The sequence below is a fragment of the Scylla paramamosain genome, chromosome 11, assembly GCF_035594125.1.
Source record: "Scylla paramamosain isolate STU-SP2022 chromosome 11, ASM3559412v1, whole genome shotgun sequence".
In the NCBI taxonomy this organism is placed as follows: domain Eukaryota; kingdom Metazoa; phylum Arthropoda; class Malacostraca; order Decapoda; family Portunidae; genus Scylla; species Scylla paramamosain.
In genome coordinates, this window is record NC_087161.1 from 8472446 (window position 1) to 8493918 (window position 21473).

General features: G+C 38.5%; 1 protein-coding gene across 3 annotated transcripts in view; it reads right to left on the reverse strand.

The window, feature by feature from the left end:
- LOC135104923 (uncharacterized) overlaps positions 1-21473 on the reverse strand; it is a 158928-nt gene that overhangs the window by 51445 nt on the left and 86010 nt on the right. For 2 of the 3 annotated variants that reach the window (XR_010270598.1, XR_010270597.1), the window contains exons 4-5: positions 10910-11052; positions 402-687 (exon numbers count right to left, since the gene is read on the reverse strand). Coding sequence is in view for 1 of the 3 variants with exons in the window: in XM_064012686.1 (XP_063868756.1) it covers positions 10910-11052 (143 nt within the window). In the remaining 2 variants the exon portion in view is untranslated. The remainder of the gene's footprint in view (positions 1-401; positions 688-10909; positions 11053-21473) is intronic. The other variant, XM_064012686.1, reaches the window with a different exon arrangement.

Genomic DNA, 21473 nt, shown 5'->3' on the forward strand with positions numbered 1-21473 from the left:
GACTGAGTCACTGAGTAAACACAGTGCAGTGGGCCGCAGGTGGCACGAAGCAGTGTGCTCTGGTGGCAAGGGGACAAAGTATGCCTCGCATGGGAATTTTAATCGATTTTATGAGTACACATTGATTTTTTATTGATTTTAAGGCTCGGAGAAAAATGTGCTGGATACTTGAAGCTGCCGGATATTTGAATGCTGGATGAGAGGGATTTTACTGTAGTTTGTGCCATTTTTGAGCAACTCAATCCCTGCAGCATTGGATGAGTGGTATATGACAATGAGATATGGAAGATGAAATCAGTGCACGGAGAAGAAAATAAGGCTGAAACATAAAATATAAAGTGGAAGAGGGAAATAAATCCTGAGGAATGCTACTATAACCAGCATTGTACATTGTTACTTACTTGAAACACAGCAAATTCATTCTTGTACTGGATTCCCTCACTGCGATGTTGAACTTCCTGTACTCAGGGTCACTCCTCCTCGTCTCCATCCTCAGCTGCAAGGTGTTCTTCATCAGGAAGGATGATATTCCTGGTTTTGCCGATGTTGTGCAGCATTGCATAAACCTCTACAATTTGGCAGACTTTGGATGGAGGACCAACTCGGATCTCGCTGTGCAGTATGTAAAAACGTCACTTCAACTGCTTAGTACCCTTCTCGACAACACTGCGTGTTGTTTTATGTCTCCTGAAACATAGGTTTGGGTCTTACAATGCAGTACTTGAAAATGGTATGATGCCTGTATATTAATTTCTGTAAACATCTAGGTTATCCTATATTTAGGGTTAGTTTAAATTTTATTTGGTTTGATATAAAATGATTTGACACATGAAAGCTTAAATATTATGAAATTCATGTCTTGTTAGGGTTAGGTTATAATATTTTAATTTCTGTTTAACTGTTTGGGAACTTGTCTTGCTTCTAGTGATTGGGTTAAGTATGTTTGTTATTTTTTCTACAAAAATAACTTTTCTTTCTTTTTTATTTGTGTGCCTTGGACAATTATAACCTTGATAATTTTTACTAGTAAAATTTATAATTGGTGGAACAAAGATTTGAAGCACTACCTCTTTAGTTTAGTTGTATTACTAAGGTTAAATTAAATCTTGTTTTAAACATGGAACTATTTTTATTAATAGTTTTTATGTGTTTTTAAATAATGTAATTGTATTTACCATTGGAAATTACTACTTTTACTTGGATGGGGAATGAAATTTAGAAAACTAATGATATGATAAATTATTTCACTTCTCATGAAAACTTGAAAGAGAAAAAAATGTTTCACCCATAAATATCCATTTGGGGATTTTCTGAAAAGAATACCCAGTTTATTACTCTGTATGTGTTAAAGTTTACATAATTGTTACATAATTGAGTTTCTGCAGCAAAGTGTTACCATGGGAGGCAAATCATTAGTTGTGTTTGGTGTGATATGGGATCAATGATTAGGTAACTTTACACATATATTATAGTACTTATCCTACCAGTAACTTACCTGCTATAGGAAGACTGTGCTCCAGGCTGTGGTCAAAGATATGGTGTCAGCAGCCACTTCTTGCTGGGATAGGCACTGTCTCCCAGCAAGTGACACGTGGCTGGATACTGATGTCAAATATTCTGCTGAGCCCACCTTGACTCAGTATCTGAGCATTTTGAACTGATCCTTATCACTTGGTAACCACATCAATAATGTGGTACCAATCATCAAAGACAAACTGCACATTGATGCTGTGGTACCTCTTCCTCTTCACAAACTCGGCTTCATACTTGTTTGGTGCCACAGTCATCACATGGGTCCCATCAATAATGCTAGTCACTTCAGAGATCCCTGCAATCTGAATTCCCTCTTCTTCCTCAGTTTCCAATGGGGTGACTGGAAAGTTTATGAACTGTGAGAGCATGGCATTGTCTGAGAGGGCATCCACGACATCAGTGAGGACTCTGCTGATGGTCTGCTGTGAGGGCTCGAAGTTATCCGCACTACACTGCTGCATCTTGCCTATAGTGAGGTACTGCAGAGGGATGATCATTTGCATTTCAAGGGAGAGGGACTTGTTTCTTGAAGTTAATCTCTTCAGTCTTTCCTGTACCAGATCAGTCACGAAGATGATCCCAACACGATCCAGCCGATACTCCTTACCACCTCACGGTCATCTAGCACATTCAGGGGGTCCTTCCTCTCATGAAATGTCTGTCATTGTCGTTGGCAGTGGCAGTGCATTTTGTTTAGAGTGGCTATGTTTACTGTTAGGATGGAATCTTAAGGAGTGCGTGGGCTGCTATACCACCTCAGGAGTTGTCAACAGTAAGATATGTCTTTAAGATTTAAGATGCTATCTTCACAATTAAAGATGAGTTTCATAATTTTGACGACTTGGTACAATGACTTAACGTTAAGATGATAACTTGAGTGTTTATAAGTACAGCTTCCTTGGCCACCTGCCTCACCATTAAGCAAGTGACCACATCCACCAACTCAAGAACCTTAGCTACAACTGGACTACTTGTCTTTTCATCTAGGAGGTCATTCACCTCATCATCTGGGATGGAGCCTGCAGATGGAAGCCGTGGCCATACTGCCGCAGTATCGCGCAAAACTGTTACTGGATGTCTAACCCCAGCAATCTTCAATCTACCATCATACTGGAAAGGCTGGACTTCATTGCGACTTGTTTCATATTAGATACTGGCAAGAGAGCATGTATTCCTACCTCTCCTTTCATAGTGCTGAATACTGACCGGACATCCCCAATGTTAGTGACCTGGTCAGGCCATACAAATAACACTAGCTTCTGTGGGGGCTTGGGGGCTGTAGCTGTCACATATTTGGGCAGTTAAATTTGAAATGTCCCAGAGCCTTACATTACAGTAGTAACAGTTATTAAACTTTGGTTATTAAACTTTGGAGTACTGTGCATCATGCTTCCTGTTGTCCTCTTTTTAGGGCCTAATAGAGGCTTGCTGCTAGCAAGAATTCCCCCACAAACATATTTCCACATCCACTGCTACAATGATGGACGAATCTCACTGAGCTGGAACCGTCACTGCCTCCCAATGGCTGATCATTCACTAACCTGGCCCCGACACTCATCCTATGAGGTACAGGACAGTGAACTAGGACATGATTGTCTACCCAAATGGCAACCTCCTTCAAACTCTTAAACCATTTCTCTTTCAAGAGAGGGGGTATTTCTTTGTCAACAATTTCAACAAATTGCTGCATAACTTGTAACTCCTTCAAAGCTGAATATGAAGTGCCCTTCTCATTCACTTATCCAGCATTTCCAAATATCTTGCACAATCTTGATATGAGTTATGTGGTTGCCTTTTAGCACTTCTAAACTGCAGCCAATAAGCATCTGGCAGCAGCGCAGAGGATTACCTCTAAGTTTCCCACACCTTGGCTATTAGCATGTTTGCAACGAGGCCCACTCGATGTTTATGAGGCAACTCGAACTAAACTACCTTCTCTAACCTCTTAAACCACTTTAACTTTGTTTTTATCAAACTCTGGTTTTAATTTTAAACTCCTCACTATCTGACTCACTACTGTGTCTTCCCTTGTCAGCTCTCCTCCCCAAATACCACAAGAAGAATTAACCTCAATCTGGGTCTTTTCCAACTCAAATATCTTATTCTTTTCAGCCTCTTCCCTCTCATACGTCCTTGCCTTCTCTGACTCGGCCTTCAACCTTCTTATGTCAGCTTCAGCCTACAGCTCAAGCCTCCTCAAGTTCCATTTTCCTCATCACCAATTTAAATTTCATCTCCAGACATATCTTTCATTTGGGAGGCTCCAGCTGGCAGTGTGGCCATGGACACTATGTGTAGGGTTGGGTGTCTGAACACCATAATGACATAAAAAATCCATGCTCCTGTACTAGTTAATATATATATATGTTTCTTCTACTAGTACTTTGTATAAATGGTGCCCAGGACGAAGATAAACTCGTTGTAAAAGCAGCTATATATCTATTAATGAAATAATACTATACAAAGGATAAATAATGAAGCTGCCACTGGGTTGCATGTCTGCCACTGAGGCCAGGCGGACAAGGACTACTCATGTCCACTAGCAAGGCTGGGCAGACACGGACTCCTCATGTCTGCCAGCAAGGCTAGGTGGACAAGGACTACTAAATGGGGTGGTTGCTGAACCTGCCGACACAGGTCATGGCTGGGGCCAACATCCGGAGACAAAGAGATGAGGGTTGACCTCACTCTCATGTGAAGATAGCTGAGGCAGGTTGGGGACAAAGGTGAGGTTGGCTGGGGCGGTCATTTCCCAAGGGAAAGGTGCGCCATGGAATGTGGGCAGCAAGGGTGTGGGTGTGTCCCCACAGCAGCAAAATGTTTGGCCATCCTTCTAGGCATGCCCTCATGCCTACAGAACATGTGGGGTGATACAAGGGCATTGGAAACACATAATTCACATCATAAATACACTCTTATCTATGTAAGACATGTGATATATGCACTATAGACAATCACAAGGCTCACAGAACAATGATGTCAGAAAAGTAAGTATGCACAGGCAAATCACAAAACTCACATAGCAGTGATGTCAGAAAAGAGCACACAGTAGCCAAATCACAAAAAAAAACTCACATAGCTGTGATGTCAGCACAGGGAATCACAGGCCAAGAAAAACACTAGGGCAAGACTATAGGCCTAAAACAAAAGAACAAGTCGTTTCTATGCCAAATAAATTGCAAAACAGAAATGCACTGCAAAAGTCATAATGCTGCACAAATAACACACTGCTGGCAATAATCTTCATTGAGTGTGGTGAATGAGTGGCCCACTTTGGGTGTAGAGACAACCACAAGAAGACACCACAGTTTGCAATAGAAGACTGACGGCTGAGAAATCCAAAGTCTTGGAATGATGGGATCAGCAGCAAAGCAGTCAAGGTGTGTTGGTGATGGCTTAAAAGTCCAGACTTGAAACAGGGATGGTGTCAGTGACAGCTTTAAGTCATATGGGAATAGGCTGGTTGGATAGGTTTGGCATAAAAAGCTTGAAAGAGATGCTAAAAGTAGCTGAAGAAAGCACTGTAGACATGTAGTAGTGAAGCAGTTTGGATTGGTAATGGCTTAGCAGAAATGCGTCCATGACTGCATAGCAAGTAACCCTGAGGTGATAAAGGTAGCTGGAGTAGCTGGTGACAAGCAGGACCCATGGGCAGGAGTTGAATAGCCAAGAAAACTCCATCCCACCGCTGTCACCATTTTTATGTATTAGTTTTATATATATATATATATATATATATATATATATATATATATATATATATATATATATATATATATATATATATATATATATGCTTCTTCTACTAGTATTTTGTATAGGTGGTGCCCAGGATGAAGATAAACTTGTAAAAACAGCTGTAGATATATTAATAAAATAATACTGCATAAAAAATAAATAATGAAGCTGCCAGCAGGTTGCATGTCTGCCACTGAGGTCAGGCGGACAAGGACTATTCGTGTCCACTAGCAAGGCTGGGTGGACATGGACTCCTCATGTCCGCCAGCAATTGGCGGGTCAAAAGAGAAAGTAGAAACCGAACATTACACACCACAAACAAAGACAATAACTAAAAGGCCAGTAGTATCTAACTAAGGAAAACAAGATGAGAATCAGCTCGACTCGGAAAGTTTTATAACTTCAAGCAGACTGCCAGTCTGCCTAGATTGACAATGGACGCAAGACAGACAAAGTAATCAGAGACTAATATAATCAGAATGGCAGCAGACACTTCAGAGCGGTATTCTGGGCATCCTTGACAAGTTACCAAACTTTAAAAGTATGTGTGAGGGCATGATAGCACTAGTTTTGTGAGAGCATTAGCTTACTCCCAGACCAGGACAGGGCCACTTTGGTGGGCAGAGTCTCTATTCATGTGCACGGCTGGCAAAGGTGAGGGGGTCACAACCTTGCCAGATCTCACTTCCATTCCTGTGTGCTGCTCATGCACCACAGGTGTCAGTCTTAGCTAGCAAGGCCATTGTTGTTGTACTGTTTGTAAATATGAGTATACCTCGTCTAAAAATAAATGTGCTTTCCTTTGAGTGTTTCACGCTTGTCTATCTGGAGAATGAACCAGGAAGTGCATGTGATCAGTGGTGTGTAGATATTAAGTAACCCGATCCATGACAGTATATAAGTAATACCCAGCCCCTCACCCCTCATATGGCTTATGTTACATGACAATATGTAAGTAATACCCAGCCCTTCACCCCTCATATGGCTTATGTTACAACCACAAATCCCTGCCCTTCTCACAGCTACCTCAAATGGACTAACTTCCTCCAGGTCACCACTTTAATGACTGGGTGGAGGGCCTAATATGAGTTATAAGGTCTTCTTTTGACTCTTGCACCCTTTACCAAACAATCATAACACCAGCTTACTCACATATGAGGTCATCAGTCTGTTTCTCCCACCAACAGACAAGAAAATAGTACACCAACTACTAACTCCAACAGCTGGGAAAGAATCGCCAGCCACGTTCTGGGAAGAGCCAGTTTCAACAAATGACAGGCACATGTAAGGATTATAATGTTCTACAGAATACTGCCCTCACTAACAAGATGAAGTCCTCCCACTTCTGTAGAACACTATCTCCTACTGCAGTGCAATATCCTATTCAACTTCCCAGAAGAAAAGCTCTGCCCCCTTATCAGAATGACAGCCTGGGGAAGAAAGATAATCTACTGCAAAGCAGCTTATACTAATCCCCTACATGCCAGCTCTATAATGGAGCAAGGCATCATAGTATGTAACAACCAAAATACACATGGACAAATGGCCCCCAAAACACACAGGAGGGTAAGTCACCTCTCACTGCAACCAAACTCGGCTTGCTTTCGTCTCACTGAGGAGTCACGTTCGATTATATAGCAAGTGTGTTCCAACTAACTACACTCCTAGGCAGGCTGATATGGAGACTTCAACACTACCCATTTAGGTTGGGACATATGGCTGGTAATTAAATATTCCCTTAGAGCAACTGGCCCATCTAACTTGAAAACCCTCCAAGTCTCCTCCAAACAACACAGTTTGCCTTCATACAGACATCTCTTGTGGTAGCTGGACGGTGACTGACTCATAGGAACGCCTCGCTCATGGTCATTACAAGACAATGAGTCACATGGGAGGGAAGAAGGGGGATGGGGGCAAACCCCACCTTATGCTGCCACCTTGCCTCACTCAGCACAGGTTTACATGAATAAAACACTTTTCTTCTGAAAATTCTGGTTACTAAACTATGGAGGCTGGGTGAATACTGATTACTTTATTGTCAAGAGCAACTTTGCTATAATCTATGTGAGACTCAAACTGAATGAATAGCGGAAAGTAAGTAAAATTACATAAGTACAAGTAACTGCGCAGGTAAAGGTTATACTAACTTGCAGCAGCCTAGGCTACCCATCAGAGACGTGTTAAATTCTCATCCCCAGCCTCTCTCTTTTTTTTCCTTCATTTGTTCTTACTTCTACGTTTTATATCGTTACACGCAATATATATATATATATATAGGTAATTGTCTAGAGTCCTTACCGGGCCTTATTACTGGTCTATTCACTTCAATTCTTTTACACATACCTTCACATGCACCTAAAACATCATTTTAAAGTGGGGGACAAATGCCCCCTTCCCTCTAGTCGGTTAGGTTAGGTTAGGTTAGGTTAGGTTAGGTTAAGTTAGGTTAGGTTAGGTTAGGTTAGGTTAGGTTAGGTTAGGTTTTAGGTGCATGTGAAGGTATGTGTAAAAGAATTGAAGTGAATAGACCAGTAATAAGGCCCGGTAAGGACTCTAGACAATTACCCTAACCTAACCTAACCTAACCTAACCTAACCGACTAGAGGGAAGGGGGCATTTGTCCCCCACTTTAAAATGATGTTTTAGGTGCATGTGAAGGTATGTGTAAAAGAATTGAAGTGAATAGACCAGTAATAAGGCCCGGTAAGGACTCTAGACAATTACCTATATATATATATATATATATATATATATATATATATATATATATATATATATATATATATATATATATATATATATACCAGCTCTCACAACGACATGTCTTACTCCTCTGAAGTTCACTCGCCAACTAACGAGTAACCTGGGTTGCCAGATGGTCTTTTTATTCCAAAAACTTAAATTTTGTTTTTTTAAGTATTTGGCATAAGGATACTTAGTTTGGCCTGAATGACCAAATCTGGCTTCTTTTTTTTGGCTTTTCTTGAATATGTGGCTGAAATATATTCCATTTGGCCACAGCTTATTTTGTAGGGTGAGTTTATTCACTGCCTTCTAAGACAAAAGTTTTTTTTCAAGCTATGTCATGTGCATATATGTATTCCTTTGTTACCATGTTACCTTTTGTTACCATGGTAATTCATGCAATTTGTCTCATTTTCTCATTACTATCAAATAATGATAAGGGAAAATTGGATAAATCAACTGGGTGATGATGTTGGCACGCGAGGTCTACGAATGAATTTTAGTGTGAGTTTTGTTTTTGATGTGTCTGATGTAATTTTAGGTCTATCAACAGTAATCTATGTTCATGAATAAGCCAGGAATACGTTGGTAGGATACTGACTATAAAGAAATAGATTGTGTTTTGATGAATTGGTAAAATTGTTTTCCATCTCCCAAAAGCAATAATTTATACAGTGGAAAAAAAAAAAAAAACATAGTCTAGGGGAGTGTGGTTCAACTGTGAGCCTTTTTGGCTCATTTTCTTGTTGTCTTTGGTCTTTTCTACTTCAGTAATCTGGCAACCTTGCTAGTAACTACTAAGCAAGGGATAAAGGCTGGATGAAGGGGCTATTCTCTCGACATTCCCTCCTCCCTGGAAAAGCATGTGTCCCAGACAAAGCTTTACCTCTCTCAGATAATTTCACAAAAAAATATAGGGGTAGGCTGGAATTTTTTCCTTTTATACTGGACTATGACTTTCATATTTTCATGGGTTTCGATTTTAGCTTGCTGCTATGATGAAAAATAGGGGGGGGGGGGAAAGTAACAATAAAAAAAAAACAAGACACTTGCCAAGGTAACAACTTGGAACTTTACCTCCCCACATAAATCAACCCTGCTATAGGGAGCACACAATAAAAGAGAAGAATTTATTGAAATGAAATTTAACAACTTCACTCGAGCATATATATATATATATATATATATATATATATATATATATATATATATATATATATATATATATATATATATATACAGTACACATATGGTGTTCATACAGTATATATATAGTGTTCATAAAGTCCATGTGTATTTTGAAATACCTGTAACTTTGTAACTTAATGTGATGGAATCTATAACATGGATTAGAAAGCTTGATGTATTTAGTTTTTGAAAATCCACATGAAGCTATTGAACATAGAAGAGGTTCTCCCAAAGATAACATGTGGTGTGCTTTGAGGAAAAAAAATTAATTATATGGCCATTCTTTTTCTGATGACTGTATTTTTGATGGTGACAGCTATTTAAAAATGCTGCAAAATTACTTTATTCCTGAGCTGTAAGAATTAGGAGTGGTAGAAAATATGGTGTTTCAGTAAGATGGTGCTCCTTTTCACTTTGCCCCGCAAGTTTGACAATTTCTACATGAGAAATTATCTAACAAATGGATTGGAAGAGGTGAATCATTTTCTTGGCCTCACGTTCGCCAGATTTAACTCCACAGGATTTCTTTTTATGGAGAAATGTGAGTACTAATGTTTCTTCAACCAAACCTCGATTTTTAGAAAAGAAAAAAAAAAAAAGCTGGGAAAATAATGTGATTGCTGGAATTACTGAAAATCAGTTTGAAAATGTTTTTGCATCACCCTTTGTATTGGCTGATGATGGATGTGTTGAACCTTAACAAGCACAGTAAAAGTGAAGTGTATTTTCTTTCTTTGGCTTTTTACAAATTATTCTATTACATACAATTTCAACATTACAAGTATTTCAAATTGCACACGGATTTTATGACTATATATATATATATATATATATATATATATATATATATATATATATATATATATATATATATATATATATATATATACACACACACACACACACACACACACACACACACACACACACACACACACACACACACACACACACGTCTACATTATATATATATATATATATATATATATATATATATATATATATATATATATATATATATATATATATATATATATATATATATACACACACACACACACACACACACACACACACACACACACACACACACGTTTACGTAAAACTAAATGCATATGAAATTAGTCCTTAACCACAATTGTGTAAGATGTTTTCTTGATCATTCCGTAAACAGTGAAATAATGAGATTTAATCCTGTAAACACAATGAAATAAGGAAAAAAAAATCTCTTTAAACTGCTTACATGCCTAAGGATAAATTTGGCATAGGTACAGCATCCACCACAGCAAAAACCATACCCCTGCAAAGAATTATACTGCCCTTCAGTTTTACCTGCTATAGAAGTAAATGACTGCATGATGCATAGGGCATCACACAAACCCAAGAAACAAACAGAAACGAGAATTATATCACTACGACACGTCACTGTGGCAGGATTTTCAGCGCTCAGGTATTCCATTTATATGTACGTAGTTGTGTAGCTCAATAGACAGCCTCCTTGCCTACCACTTCACATGTCTAGGTTCGTGTCCCATTAAACTAGATAAGGATTATTCACTGACATCAAGTTCTCCCCTCTTTCCAGGAGGGTACTGCTGCCGATCACAAGTGATGTAAGCCATGATGCTGACTCTCTCTCTAACACGTTCAATGTTGCGGCGCCATAACCTTAATCGGTCAATCAATCTAACACTTTCATACATACCTGCTTGCCATTCACCTCCCAAGCTAGTGACGTCCTTGGCCTGGCTCCCCGTGCCGTGCAATTGAGCAATACCTCTTGGCTTGGCTGGTACCATAAGGGACGAGGGCGACCCGTGGCCTCGATCTGCACCGACTGAGGCGGTACTGCAAGGGACAGTTACAGCAGTGAGTGGGATGGGGAGCCGGTAAGTGGATGAAAGAGGGATAAACGTGTGTGTGTGTGTGTTTGTGTGAATTTGTGTGTGTTTTCTTTTCTTACATATACTACAAAAATATGTGAACACACGCACACTACCGCCACCGTGACAACTACCACCACCACCGCCATTGCGACCAATACTGCCATTGCCACTACAACCCACAATATCACTATCAACGCAGTTCAGCACACGCTCAGTCCCATAATATCTGATCAACCAATACCAATATAAGGATTACTTTCACTGTTTTTGTTGCTGTTGTTATTATTGTTATTGTTTTTGTTGTTACTGCTGCTACTATTACTTTTTTTTTATGTAACAACGGCTCTGGCCAACGGCAACAAATAGGAAGAAAAGACCCATAGGTGTCAGCATCCCTAAAGAGGACAGTCAAAAGAATATTCAAAATTATAAAGCTGCGAGAAGTGGAATCATACTGTTAGCAAGATTAGAAGAGCAGTGAGCATGAAAGAAGCGATAGAAGATATCAAGAGATGCAACATTAGCAGCGAAAAAAGAGAGGCTGAAAAGTCAGAGAGGAATTGATGAGGTGAAATGCAATTGCTTCTTTCCTGTTCAAAGCAGCAACATTAATGGAATTCCCCTTTACTTAAAGTGTATAATGAAATTATGTTGTGAACAAGTTTCTTGTGTAAATATCCTTAGGTTTCATTATTATAAGAGTTCAAAATTTGTACATGGTATGTTTGCCGTGCCCTCATGTTTCACAATTAGTTAATGAAATTGCCGATATTTTGGTTTGGTTTGTTGACTAGTGTCTACATTTCAGTACTAAGAAAACTCGAAATATGTGCGTGCAATGTTTTCATATTTTTACATCTAGTTTGTAAAATTCTGCATATCATAGATATGTTGTATCTTCATTTCATTGTTATGAGTGTGTTCAGATATCATATGCCATGTTTACAAATTCTTTAATTAATTTTCTGGAACTGTGGAAGTCCATTTTGATAATTTTCCTTATATCTGTATTTTTTTCCTTTTTTGAAAGAAATAATTATGAAAATGTTTTGTGCCTGCATTTGTTTAATTTGTTCGAATCCAAGGTAAAATCTTTGTTTACCAAAGAACTAAGATATAAATTATAAATATGTATGTGTTTTTCTATAAGCACAATAAAGTGAGGAGAACATGCAGGTATGTTAGAAGCTGAATCATGTAAGGTAGCTTTGGAATGATCGATGTAGACTATCTAGATCATGGGCGTGCAAACTTTCCACAGTAGGGGCCAGATGAAACATTCGGGAGCAGCCTGAGGGCCGGAGTGATAAATGAGAACCCCAAATTGACTTTGGAATCTTATTAGAAAACATACAAATTAGTCAAACACTTATTGGTGCTGATGTCGAATAAATGTTTCAATGTCCGGATAAAGTAGACAACAGAAGAACAGCACTGAGATAGGGGTCCGAGAGCCACCAGGAGCGAAGACAAAACTTAATGTACTTAATTTTCGAGAATAGATCTCATAACCTAACTCCATTTTCTTTTCTTTTTATGTAAGAGGGACAATGGCTAAGGGCAACAAAATAATAAAAAAAAGTCCACCTATCCCAGATATCAAAGAAAAATCAAAAGGATTATAAAAAAAAAAAAAAAAACGGAGGATAAGTGTCTTCAAACCTTCCTGAAAGAGTTGAAGTCATAGGAAGGAGGATATACAAAAACAGGCACGGAGTTCCAGAGTTTGAATGAATGACTGAAAATACTTGATAATCCTTGCATTAGAAAGGTGGACAAAATAGGATTTAGAGAAAGTAGAAAGTCTTGTGCAATGAAACCACTGGAGAAGGGGAGGCATGCAGTTGGCAAGATCAGAAGAGCAATCTGGGTGAAAATAGCGGTAGAAGATAGCAAAGGATGCAACACTGGCGATGAGAGGAAAGCTAAGGAGAGTCGTAGGAGAGGAAATGCTTTTGATTCCACCATGTCCACAAAAGCGGTATGAGTGGAAGGCTCCCATACATGTGAAGCATACGTCCATACTCAGCATAAGAGTGGATAGGACAAGAAGTTTAGCTTAGAACAGTGGTTCTCAAACTTTTCAAACTTACGGATCCCTTTTGCACTTCCACTTCCTGGCATTCGGAGGAACCCCCATATGACACCTTCACTCAATATACAGTGAAAGCCCTCTTATCCGGCATCACCGGGACCGCCGAGATGCCGGATACTTGAATATTGCCGGATACTTGAATAGAAGTAAAATTATGTCCACAATCACCCCCCTACACTCACGCATCTTACCATAACAAAGATCAGCTGATCTGATCAGCTGCATAAGTGTAAGCACAACATGCTTCCCCTTTTCTACAATTTTAGGCATGATGAAGGCGTCAGGCGATAAACAGTGCACACGCGGGACTGAGTCACTGAGTAACCACAGTGCAGTGGGCTGCGGGTGGCGCGAAGCAGTGCGCTCTGGTGGCGAGGGGACAAAGTATGCCTCGCGTGGGAATTTTAATCGATTTTATGAGTACACATTGATTTTTTATTGATTTTTAGGTTTGGGGAAAAATGTGCTGGATACTTGAAGCTGCCGGATACTCAAATGCCGGATGAGAGGGATTTTACTGTAGATGAAAACCTCTCCTCCCCCCCTCCCAATGTAGGTGAAACTTTCCCCCAACACACACACACACACACACACACACACACACACACACACACACACACACACACACACACACACACACACACACACACACACACACACACACACACACACACACATACACGACTAAGTATGGAAATACAAAGCTCAGTACTCAGAAACATAATTCTTACCTTTCTTATTGTGATAGGTGAGCTTGTTTCTGGCAACAGAGACCATCAATGTCTGGAACTATGTTAACTGCAGACGCATGTTAGGTACTGCATCCAACTTGCTTCGGTATTTGTTCTTGGTTGTAGCGTAACGGAAGAAAGCTACTTTACACATATTTGTTGTTGCAAAGATGTTTCAAGATGTTTCAATGCTCGTTTTGCTAATTCGGGGTACTCATGCAGTAAGCTTATCCAGAAAGGAAGGAGAGAGTCCTTGTCGTATTTAGTTTTCAAAGTAAGGTCAGCTGAAATGTCAATCAGCTGTTCTTTTTCAGTCACCCATGAATGGATTACGTAGCCATGTCAGAGGGTCTGATTGCTTTGGAAAGTACTCTCGTAAATTATCCTTTAATTGTAAGTGCAAAATCATTTACTCTCTTGTACTGGCAGCCAGTTCTAAGGAGTTTTCGTTCAGGAATGCATGGCAATTTGGCACTCAGTTTGTCTTTTCTTTACACAGCCAATCCAGAACTCAGTCTTAAGAAGAAAGGATTCAATTATGTCTTGAACATTCAAAATATTGATAGCAGAACCTTGTAACGATTATTAAGGTCATTTAACTTCAAAAATATGTCTGCAAGATAGGTCACCTTAAATACCTAAACTTCGTAAATGATATGGCTCGACAGATGATTTGTGCTCCCTCAGAAATACTTCAATCTCATTTCTCAATTCATACACACGTGAAGGAATTTTAGAGATAACCAGCGCACCTCTGTATGTAATAACAGGGTTTTGTGGATGGACCCCATCTCCTGACACATTGAGGCAAACACTCGAGGATGAAGAGGTCTAGCCTTGATGAAATTTTAGTAAAGATTCTGCAATTGTACGAGCTTCCCCAGCCCTGGCAATGTGATAACTTACGCGGTATGAGAGTTCAAGTGCCTTTCTATTATCTTGGTAAGCAACTTTCTTGATGGAAGCAATATCTTTCTTTAATTGATCTCGTTTTCTTACGAAATAATCACTGCATTTGCTAACTGTGGGTATTTGGTTTCAAGGTACCCTCTCAATTTTGCAGGATTCAAGCTACTATTAGCCAAAACTTGATTACATTCAACACATTGTCCATCAGGAGCATTTTCGTTTCCAACTGACATGAAGCCAAATTTAATGTAATTGTCATCAAACTTGTGCTTCTTTGAATTTCCAGTACCTGATTTACTATCTCTTGATTCTTGTGTTACATAAGTAGAGATATGTAGTTCATGCAGGGATTGTGTTTCATCACTAGGTACACCTGTCTGGTCAGCATGCTTACTCTCTACTTACAGTAGAAACAGTAGATGTGTTATCAAATTTATCACCTTGCAACTTTGGTCGTAAGGTGTGGTATTTCAACCAGTTTTTCATCTTAAAGATTTGATAATGCAATGAACAGCACGAACGCAGCGCAATACGCGTTTCATGAGGCCCGCGGTTGTACAGGCTAGTACGAGCCAGCGGTAGGACTGGGACACGTACAGACGCTGAATGGACGTGTACACTTCACATACTGTCAGTAAGTCAGTCTCTCTCTCTCTCTCTCTCTCTCTCTCTCTCTCTCTCTCTCTCTCTTAAAATGCAAATGATTTCATCCCTTTGATATTTAATTTTATCCATTCCTGTTCATATAAAATTATAAATAAGTAAAAGTAAGCTTTTGTCAAACGTGTTTAAGTTTTTGCCACAGAACTCTTGAAAGGTCTTCATGGAACTCCGGGGTTACGCGGAACAGTTTGAGAACCACTGGCTTAGAAGATCATTGATGAATAATAGGTAGAGAGGGGGTGACAGAAAACCACTGTTAAATAGACTTAAGAACAATGACCGCTTACCAGTGCTGCAATAAAATGGTCAGAAAAGAAACTTGAGGTTAAGTTAGAGGGAAGTAGTGAAGACGTAAGGGGGTAGTTTGGAAATCAAAGCTTTGTGTGAGTTTCATCAAAATTCCTCAGAGAAGACCAAGTGAAAGTTAATTTAGGATGGAATATGAGAGTAAATTAAAACAATCCTGAGGATTGATAAAACGAAGGAGACTGACTGAGAAAAAGGATGAAATTATTCGCAATGGTGAGAGAGTGAGGAAAGGTGGTAAGTGCAATGGAATGGGTGAAGGGGAGAGAATGAGGTATCACTCACTGTCCCTTTTATCGTGAATAGATGCAATATAATGAAATTTTGTCACAGAAACACATCTTTCACGTTTTTTTTTCTTTTTCCGTTCTCTCTCTGTTTCTACCGCTAACTATATTGTTATCTCCCAGAGCCTAAGTCCCCAAATTGTGTGCACAGTATAACTCCTTTCACAGACTGAACCCTGGAACAATTCCTATGCGCCTTATATGTGGGTGAAATATATGAAAAAAAATTTTTGTCCATACATCAACTCAGCTTAGTTGTATCAAAAGTATTAAACAATAAGCATTTTATTTATGAGGCACATTTTATTTATGAGATATATAATGGACATTAAGATGGTATTATTCTGCACCGCCCCATCAAGGAGGGTATCATAGCACCATGCCAGTTTGACTCCAGCCACCATCATGGAAAGATTGGAAGATTGTGATCTACATTTGTCGTTATGTTTTTGAAAATGGCTGCTTTTATCTTCACTATTTCCTCTCTTAGTGAGTGTTAATATATATTATTTCTTAGTAGGTTGTATGACGATTTCAGATGCCAGCGGTGAGAAAAAGCGTGTGACTCCCGCGGTACATACACTTAGGTAATGTTAAATTAGGGGCACGTTCCAAGGAAGTTTACATAAGCTAACGGAGCAAGTTTTTTGGGGGTGATGATGTCACTGATGGCTAACGGAGGCTCACAGTCCCAAGGGATAATACACTCCCCCACATGGTGGTTACTGTTAATAAAGAAACATCATCAACTCTCTCAGGATTCTGTTGCCTCTCTTGTCTCTCCTCTTCTTGCCTCCTCAAAACTTAATTTCTTTTATGAATAGTGTCCACAACATCTAGTACAGGATCGTCAGTGAGCTCTTTTGCTATTAACCCATTAAATCCCGAGCATGAATCCAACTGGAATTTTTGAACGAAATTTGAGACAAGGCTTACTCATGAGTCCCTTATTGATAATCAAGTCCATTTTTTCCCTTATTTTAATAAGAAATACGATTTCTTGGTACGTACATATATGTACGCATGGGAGGTAGACCGGGGGTAACATACATAAGACACAAGCAATTTCTAACTAAAAAATGCATGTAAATACATTGTTTATTTCCCTTTACTTGTTAATCTTTTATAAAACTGTTCACATTATTTTGTTAAGCTCTATTTCGTTTAGGAAAATTTTAACCCACAGAAAAAAAAAAAAAAATAATAATAAAAACATATTTAACTTCTGATAGACCCATTTCACTTTTACTCAAGAACACTTATGTTTTAGATTGAACTAGGACCGATGATGGTCTTCAAAGGAGTTAGCGCAGAGTCCCACATCACATTTTCTGCATCTGTAGATGCATCTGGCCCTGCACCCCTTGCAAATGTTCCTTTTCTATGTCTTGATGATAAGGTGGCCAATATCGTCATATCTTATTTTATCCCTGTTTTGTGAAGTGTGAAGGGACGTCATCTTTGTCACCATTTGGGATTCACCTTGATTTAACACAAGCACCTCCACACATGACCTGATGAAATCCAGCAGGGGATCTTTTCTATGTCCTTCAGGATGCCATCAACTTTCCTGTACATGCACAAGGCTTGCGTCATCTGGACGTTCAAAAACCAGTTGTACGAGTATATACACCAATACCACTTTCTGTTTCGCGTGTGGATGGCATGGCATTAAACTAGGTTGTTAATGAGATCTACTCCGCCCATGTGATTGTTGTACACCCTCAGCATGTGAGGCTGGTCAACTTCGATCTTTTTCTTTGCATCACGAGAGTACCTAGAAAAAATAATGAGGTTTATATATATATATATATATATATATATATATATATATATATATATATATATATATATATATATATATATATATATATATATATATATAAGAATAAATGTAAGCTATACCTAAATCCAAAGAATAATTATACGTAAATAGCGTTAGTGAGTAAACTTTTGGAAAATGATTGGGAATTATAGATTGATATCTATAAATCATTTCAATTCCCTCCCACAAAACTTTTTGATTTACCTGTTGCACTTCCCCAAAGGTTCGGCGTCCACATAGTTGCCCGCAACGTAAACAGGTCCTCCATCTTTCCAGGTCACGATGACCTTGTCCTCGTCAATATAGGTAGACTTCGTCTCACCTCTCTTCATACTTGAAGCCTCCTGCTTGGATGGGACATCAATGTGGTAGAGCATGATCTGCTTCATTGTGTCCAGAACACGGACCTTCCTTTTATTCGCCAGGTTGTCCATCAGATCAAATCTAGTGAACAGATTGTCAACCACGATCTTTAATCCTTCTGCCATGTTGACTTTCTGTACCAATCTATAGACAATGTCAGGTCCTTGCCCCAGCCCGTACTTGAAGACCTGAGTCTTGGCTCCTCCATAGGGAGTGCAGATTATGAGCTCACCAAATGTGGTCACCAGGACCCAAACTTTGAAACCAAAACGTGTTGGCTTGCCTTTCATGAACTGTTTGAGGGGGTGAGGGCCAAAATACCTTATCATTGACTCGTCCACACTGACAAACTCCGTCCTCTCTCCATACTTGGTCGCCGTGTCATTTATGTTTCTGAAAAGCATGGCTACTTTCCAGAAAGGGTCGTCTTCGTTAGGCTTGTTCAAGTTGGCAAAGTGAGTGTACCGCATTACATCATCATATGCATTTCTGGACATGGCCTTCTTTACAAGTGCGTTGTTGGTGTCCTCGCGTCTTCGCCAGTACATGTGCTTCCGAGATGCCGTCAGATATCCACTCAAGTACATAATGGCGTGGCTGGCGCGAATCATATTCCTATTGGCCCTTGACCAAAAATCCTGGTTGTTTTGGCGGCCTGCATATCTCTTAGTCTCCTTGACAATCTTGTCAATGCAAGAATCAGGCAGAAACAGAATGAGATAATCGTAAGAGTCCTAATCACATCGGGGTCAATAGGAAGAGTTGTCTTTGTCCATTTCTCAACGCAGAAAGGGGGGATTTTCTTTCCTAGGTCATTTTTTGACTTAGACTGCATCCTCTTTCCATTCTTAATCCTGGGAAGCTTTCTCATATCCCCCTGGGTCATGATCTGGTCCTCATTTTCACTGGAGTCACTGGCAGCCACATGATTGACTCGTGGGCGTTGCTTTTGACTAGAATTGCTGGTAAAAGAGATGCGCGCGGGGCCACTGGAAGGTCCCTCCATGAGGTCGTCAGGGTCAGTAGTCTTCCACCTTTTTCAGTTTTTTCTCCTTTCTTCTAGTAGCACGTAACCGCACATCATCAACAGTTGAAGCTTGATCATCGTCATAATCATCCTCCTGGTGAAAGGTCACTAATTCTACCTGGCGGTTGAGGATCCCCCTACCAAGGTGATTTGGATTTTTTACACCGGACTCTTATTCTCGCTGTCCTCGTCAGTCAGGCCTCCGATATCTTGAGATGACATGAGGAAAACATCAGTAGGATGATTAGGTGGATCTTCTTCCAATTGTGCGATGATTTCCTGGACTGTTAGGCTATTAGCTCTGCAAACAAAAACAAGGGTTATAGTTATTATTCTGTATTCTTGTAGGAGAGGCTGGTAGGCTACGGTTTGGTCGTTCTACTGTTTTGTCTTAAGAAAATTGACCAAGATATGCTAAGCAAATAAAAATATTTTAAAGGATGGATTTAAAATATGAAATTTACGTGAATTATTGAAGAAAATTCTTAATTAAATGTTTTTATGCAATTTACATTATTCTGTTGGTAAAAATACCACTTTATATCTGTTGCCCGGGCTACACCCCATGCGTACATAATTTATATGCTCACTTATTCTCAAATGTAAATTTAAAGTAAAAAAAAAAAAAAAAAAAAAAAAAAAAAAAAAAATATATATATATATATATATATATATATATATATATATATATATATATATATATATATATATATATATATATATATATATATATATATATATATATATATATATATATATATATATATATATATATATATATATATATATATATATATATATATATATATATATACATATATATATATATATATATATATATATATATATATATATATATATATATATATATATATATATATATATATATATATATATATATATATATATATATACGAGTATATATATATATATATATATTACATTTCTTAAATTATGCAACATTGATGCACCTATAAATTGATTTTTAGAAACAATAAGAAAATAAAAGAATGCGTTTCTTACCTCTTATGATATAATCCAACCCGGCGATCATGTAGTCCGTCCATCGCTGGCGAATGCTGAAGTTATACTGACGTAGGAAGGGTTGTTATGCTCACTACAAGAACCCGATAATGCACTTCTAGTGACTGGCCAGCCGGCTAGTCACTCCACGGTAATCTTCGTGGATTCCCAACATGCTAAGCTTCCCAGGTGTGGGACCGACCAGACTCAAAGTCAGGTCAGGTCAAGCACCTGGGAGCGGGGGGAACCTAGCCACGAGGTAGTGGTCAGTCTCGCTTCGACTCTCGCGCCGGCCACCCGCGGCTGCTCCCCCGGGCATTGTTGTACAACAATAATAAACCCAAGACTGTGGTCTGTGTTTGCCTCCGTATCCTTGGCGTGGAGAACACAAGCTGACCTTCTCCTGCACTCCCAGGTGGTGGAAGAAGGAAGAGTACCAGGTTCTGCTCCTCGGCTCGTTTAGGTGGGAGTAGTGTTTCGTCTTTTACACACACACACACACACACACACACACACATATATATATATATATATATATATATATATATATATATATATATATATATATATATATATATATATATATATATATATATATATATATATATATATATATATATATATATATATATATATATATATATATATATATATATATATATATATATATATATATATATATATATATATATATATATATATATATATATATATATATATATATATATATATATATATATATATATATATATATATATATATATATATATATATATATATATATATATATATATATATATATTATTATTATTATTATTATTGTTATAATCCCTTGTGACACCCCATATTTTTATATTTTATTCGCTGCGAGGCTGCAGCTGAGGTGTGGCTGAGCCATATGATAGTATGTACATGTATGAGTTCATTTTCTTATACCTATTATGATTGTTGCTATTGCAGTGATTACTAGACGTATTATTATTTATCATTTATTTATTCATTCATTTATTACGCTTCTATTCATTATTTTGTTTGTGGGCCTAGTTAGTCACAGTCTGCTCCCTGAGCTAGTCAGTTATGCTCTCTGTATCAAGGATACTTTCAATATACTTGAGCAGTTATACGTAGTGTTTTCTGTTTCCTCAGCACCTGGA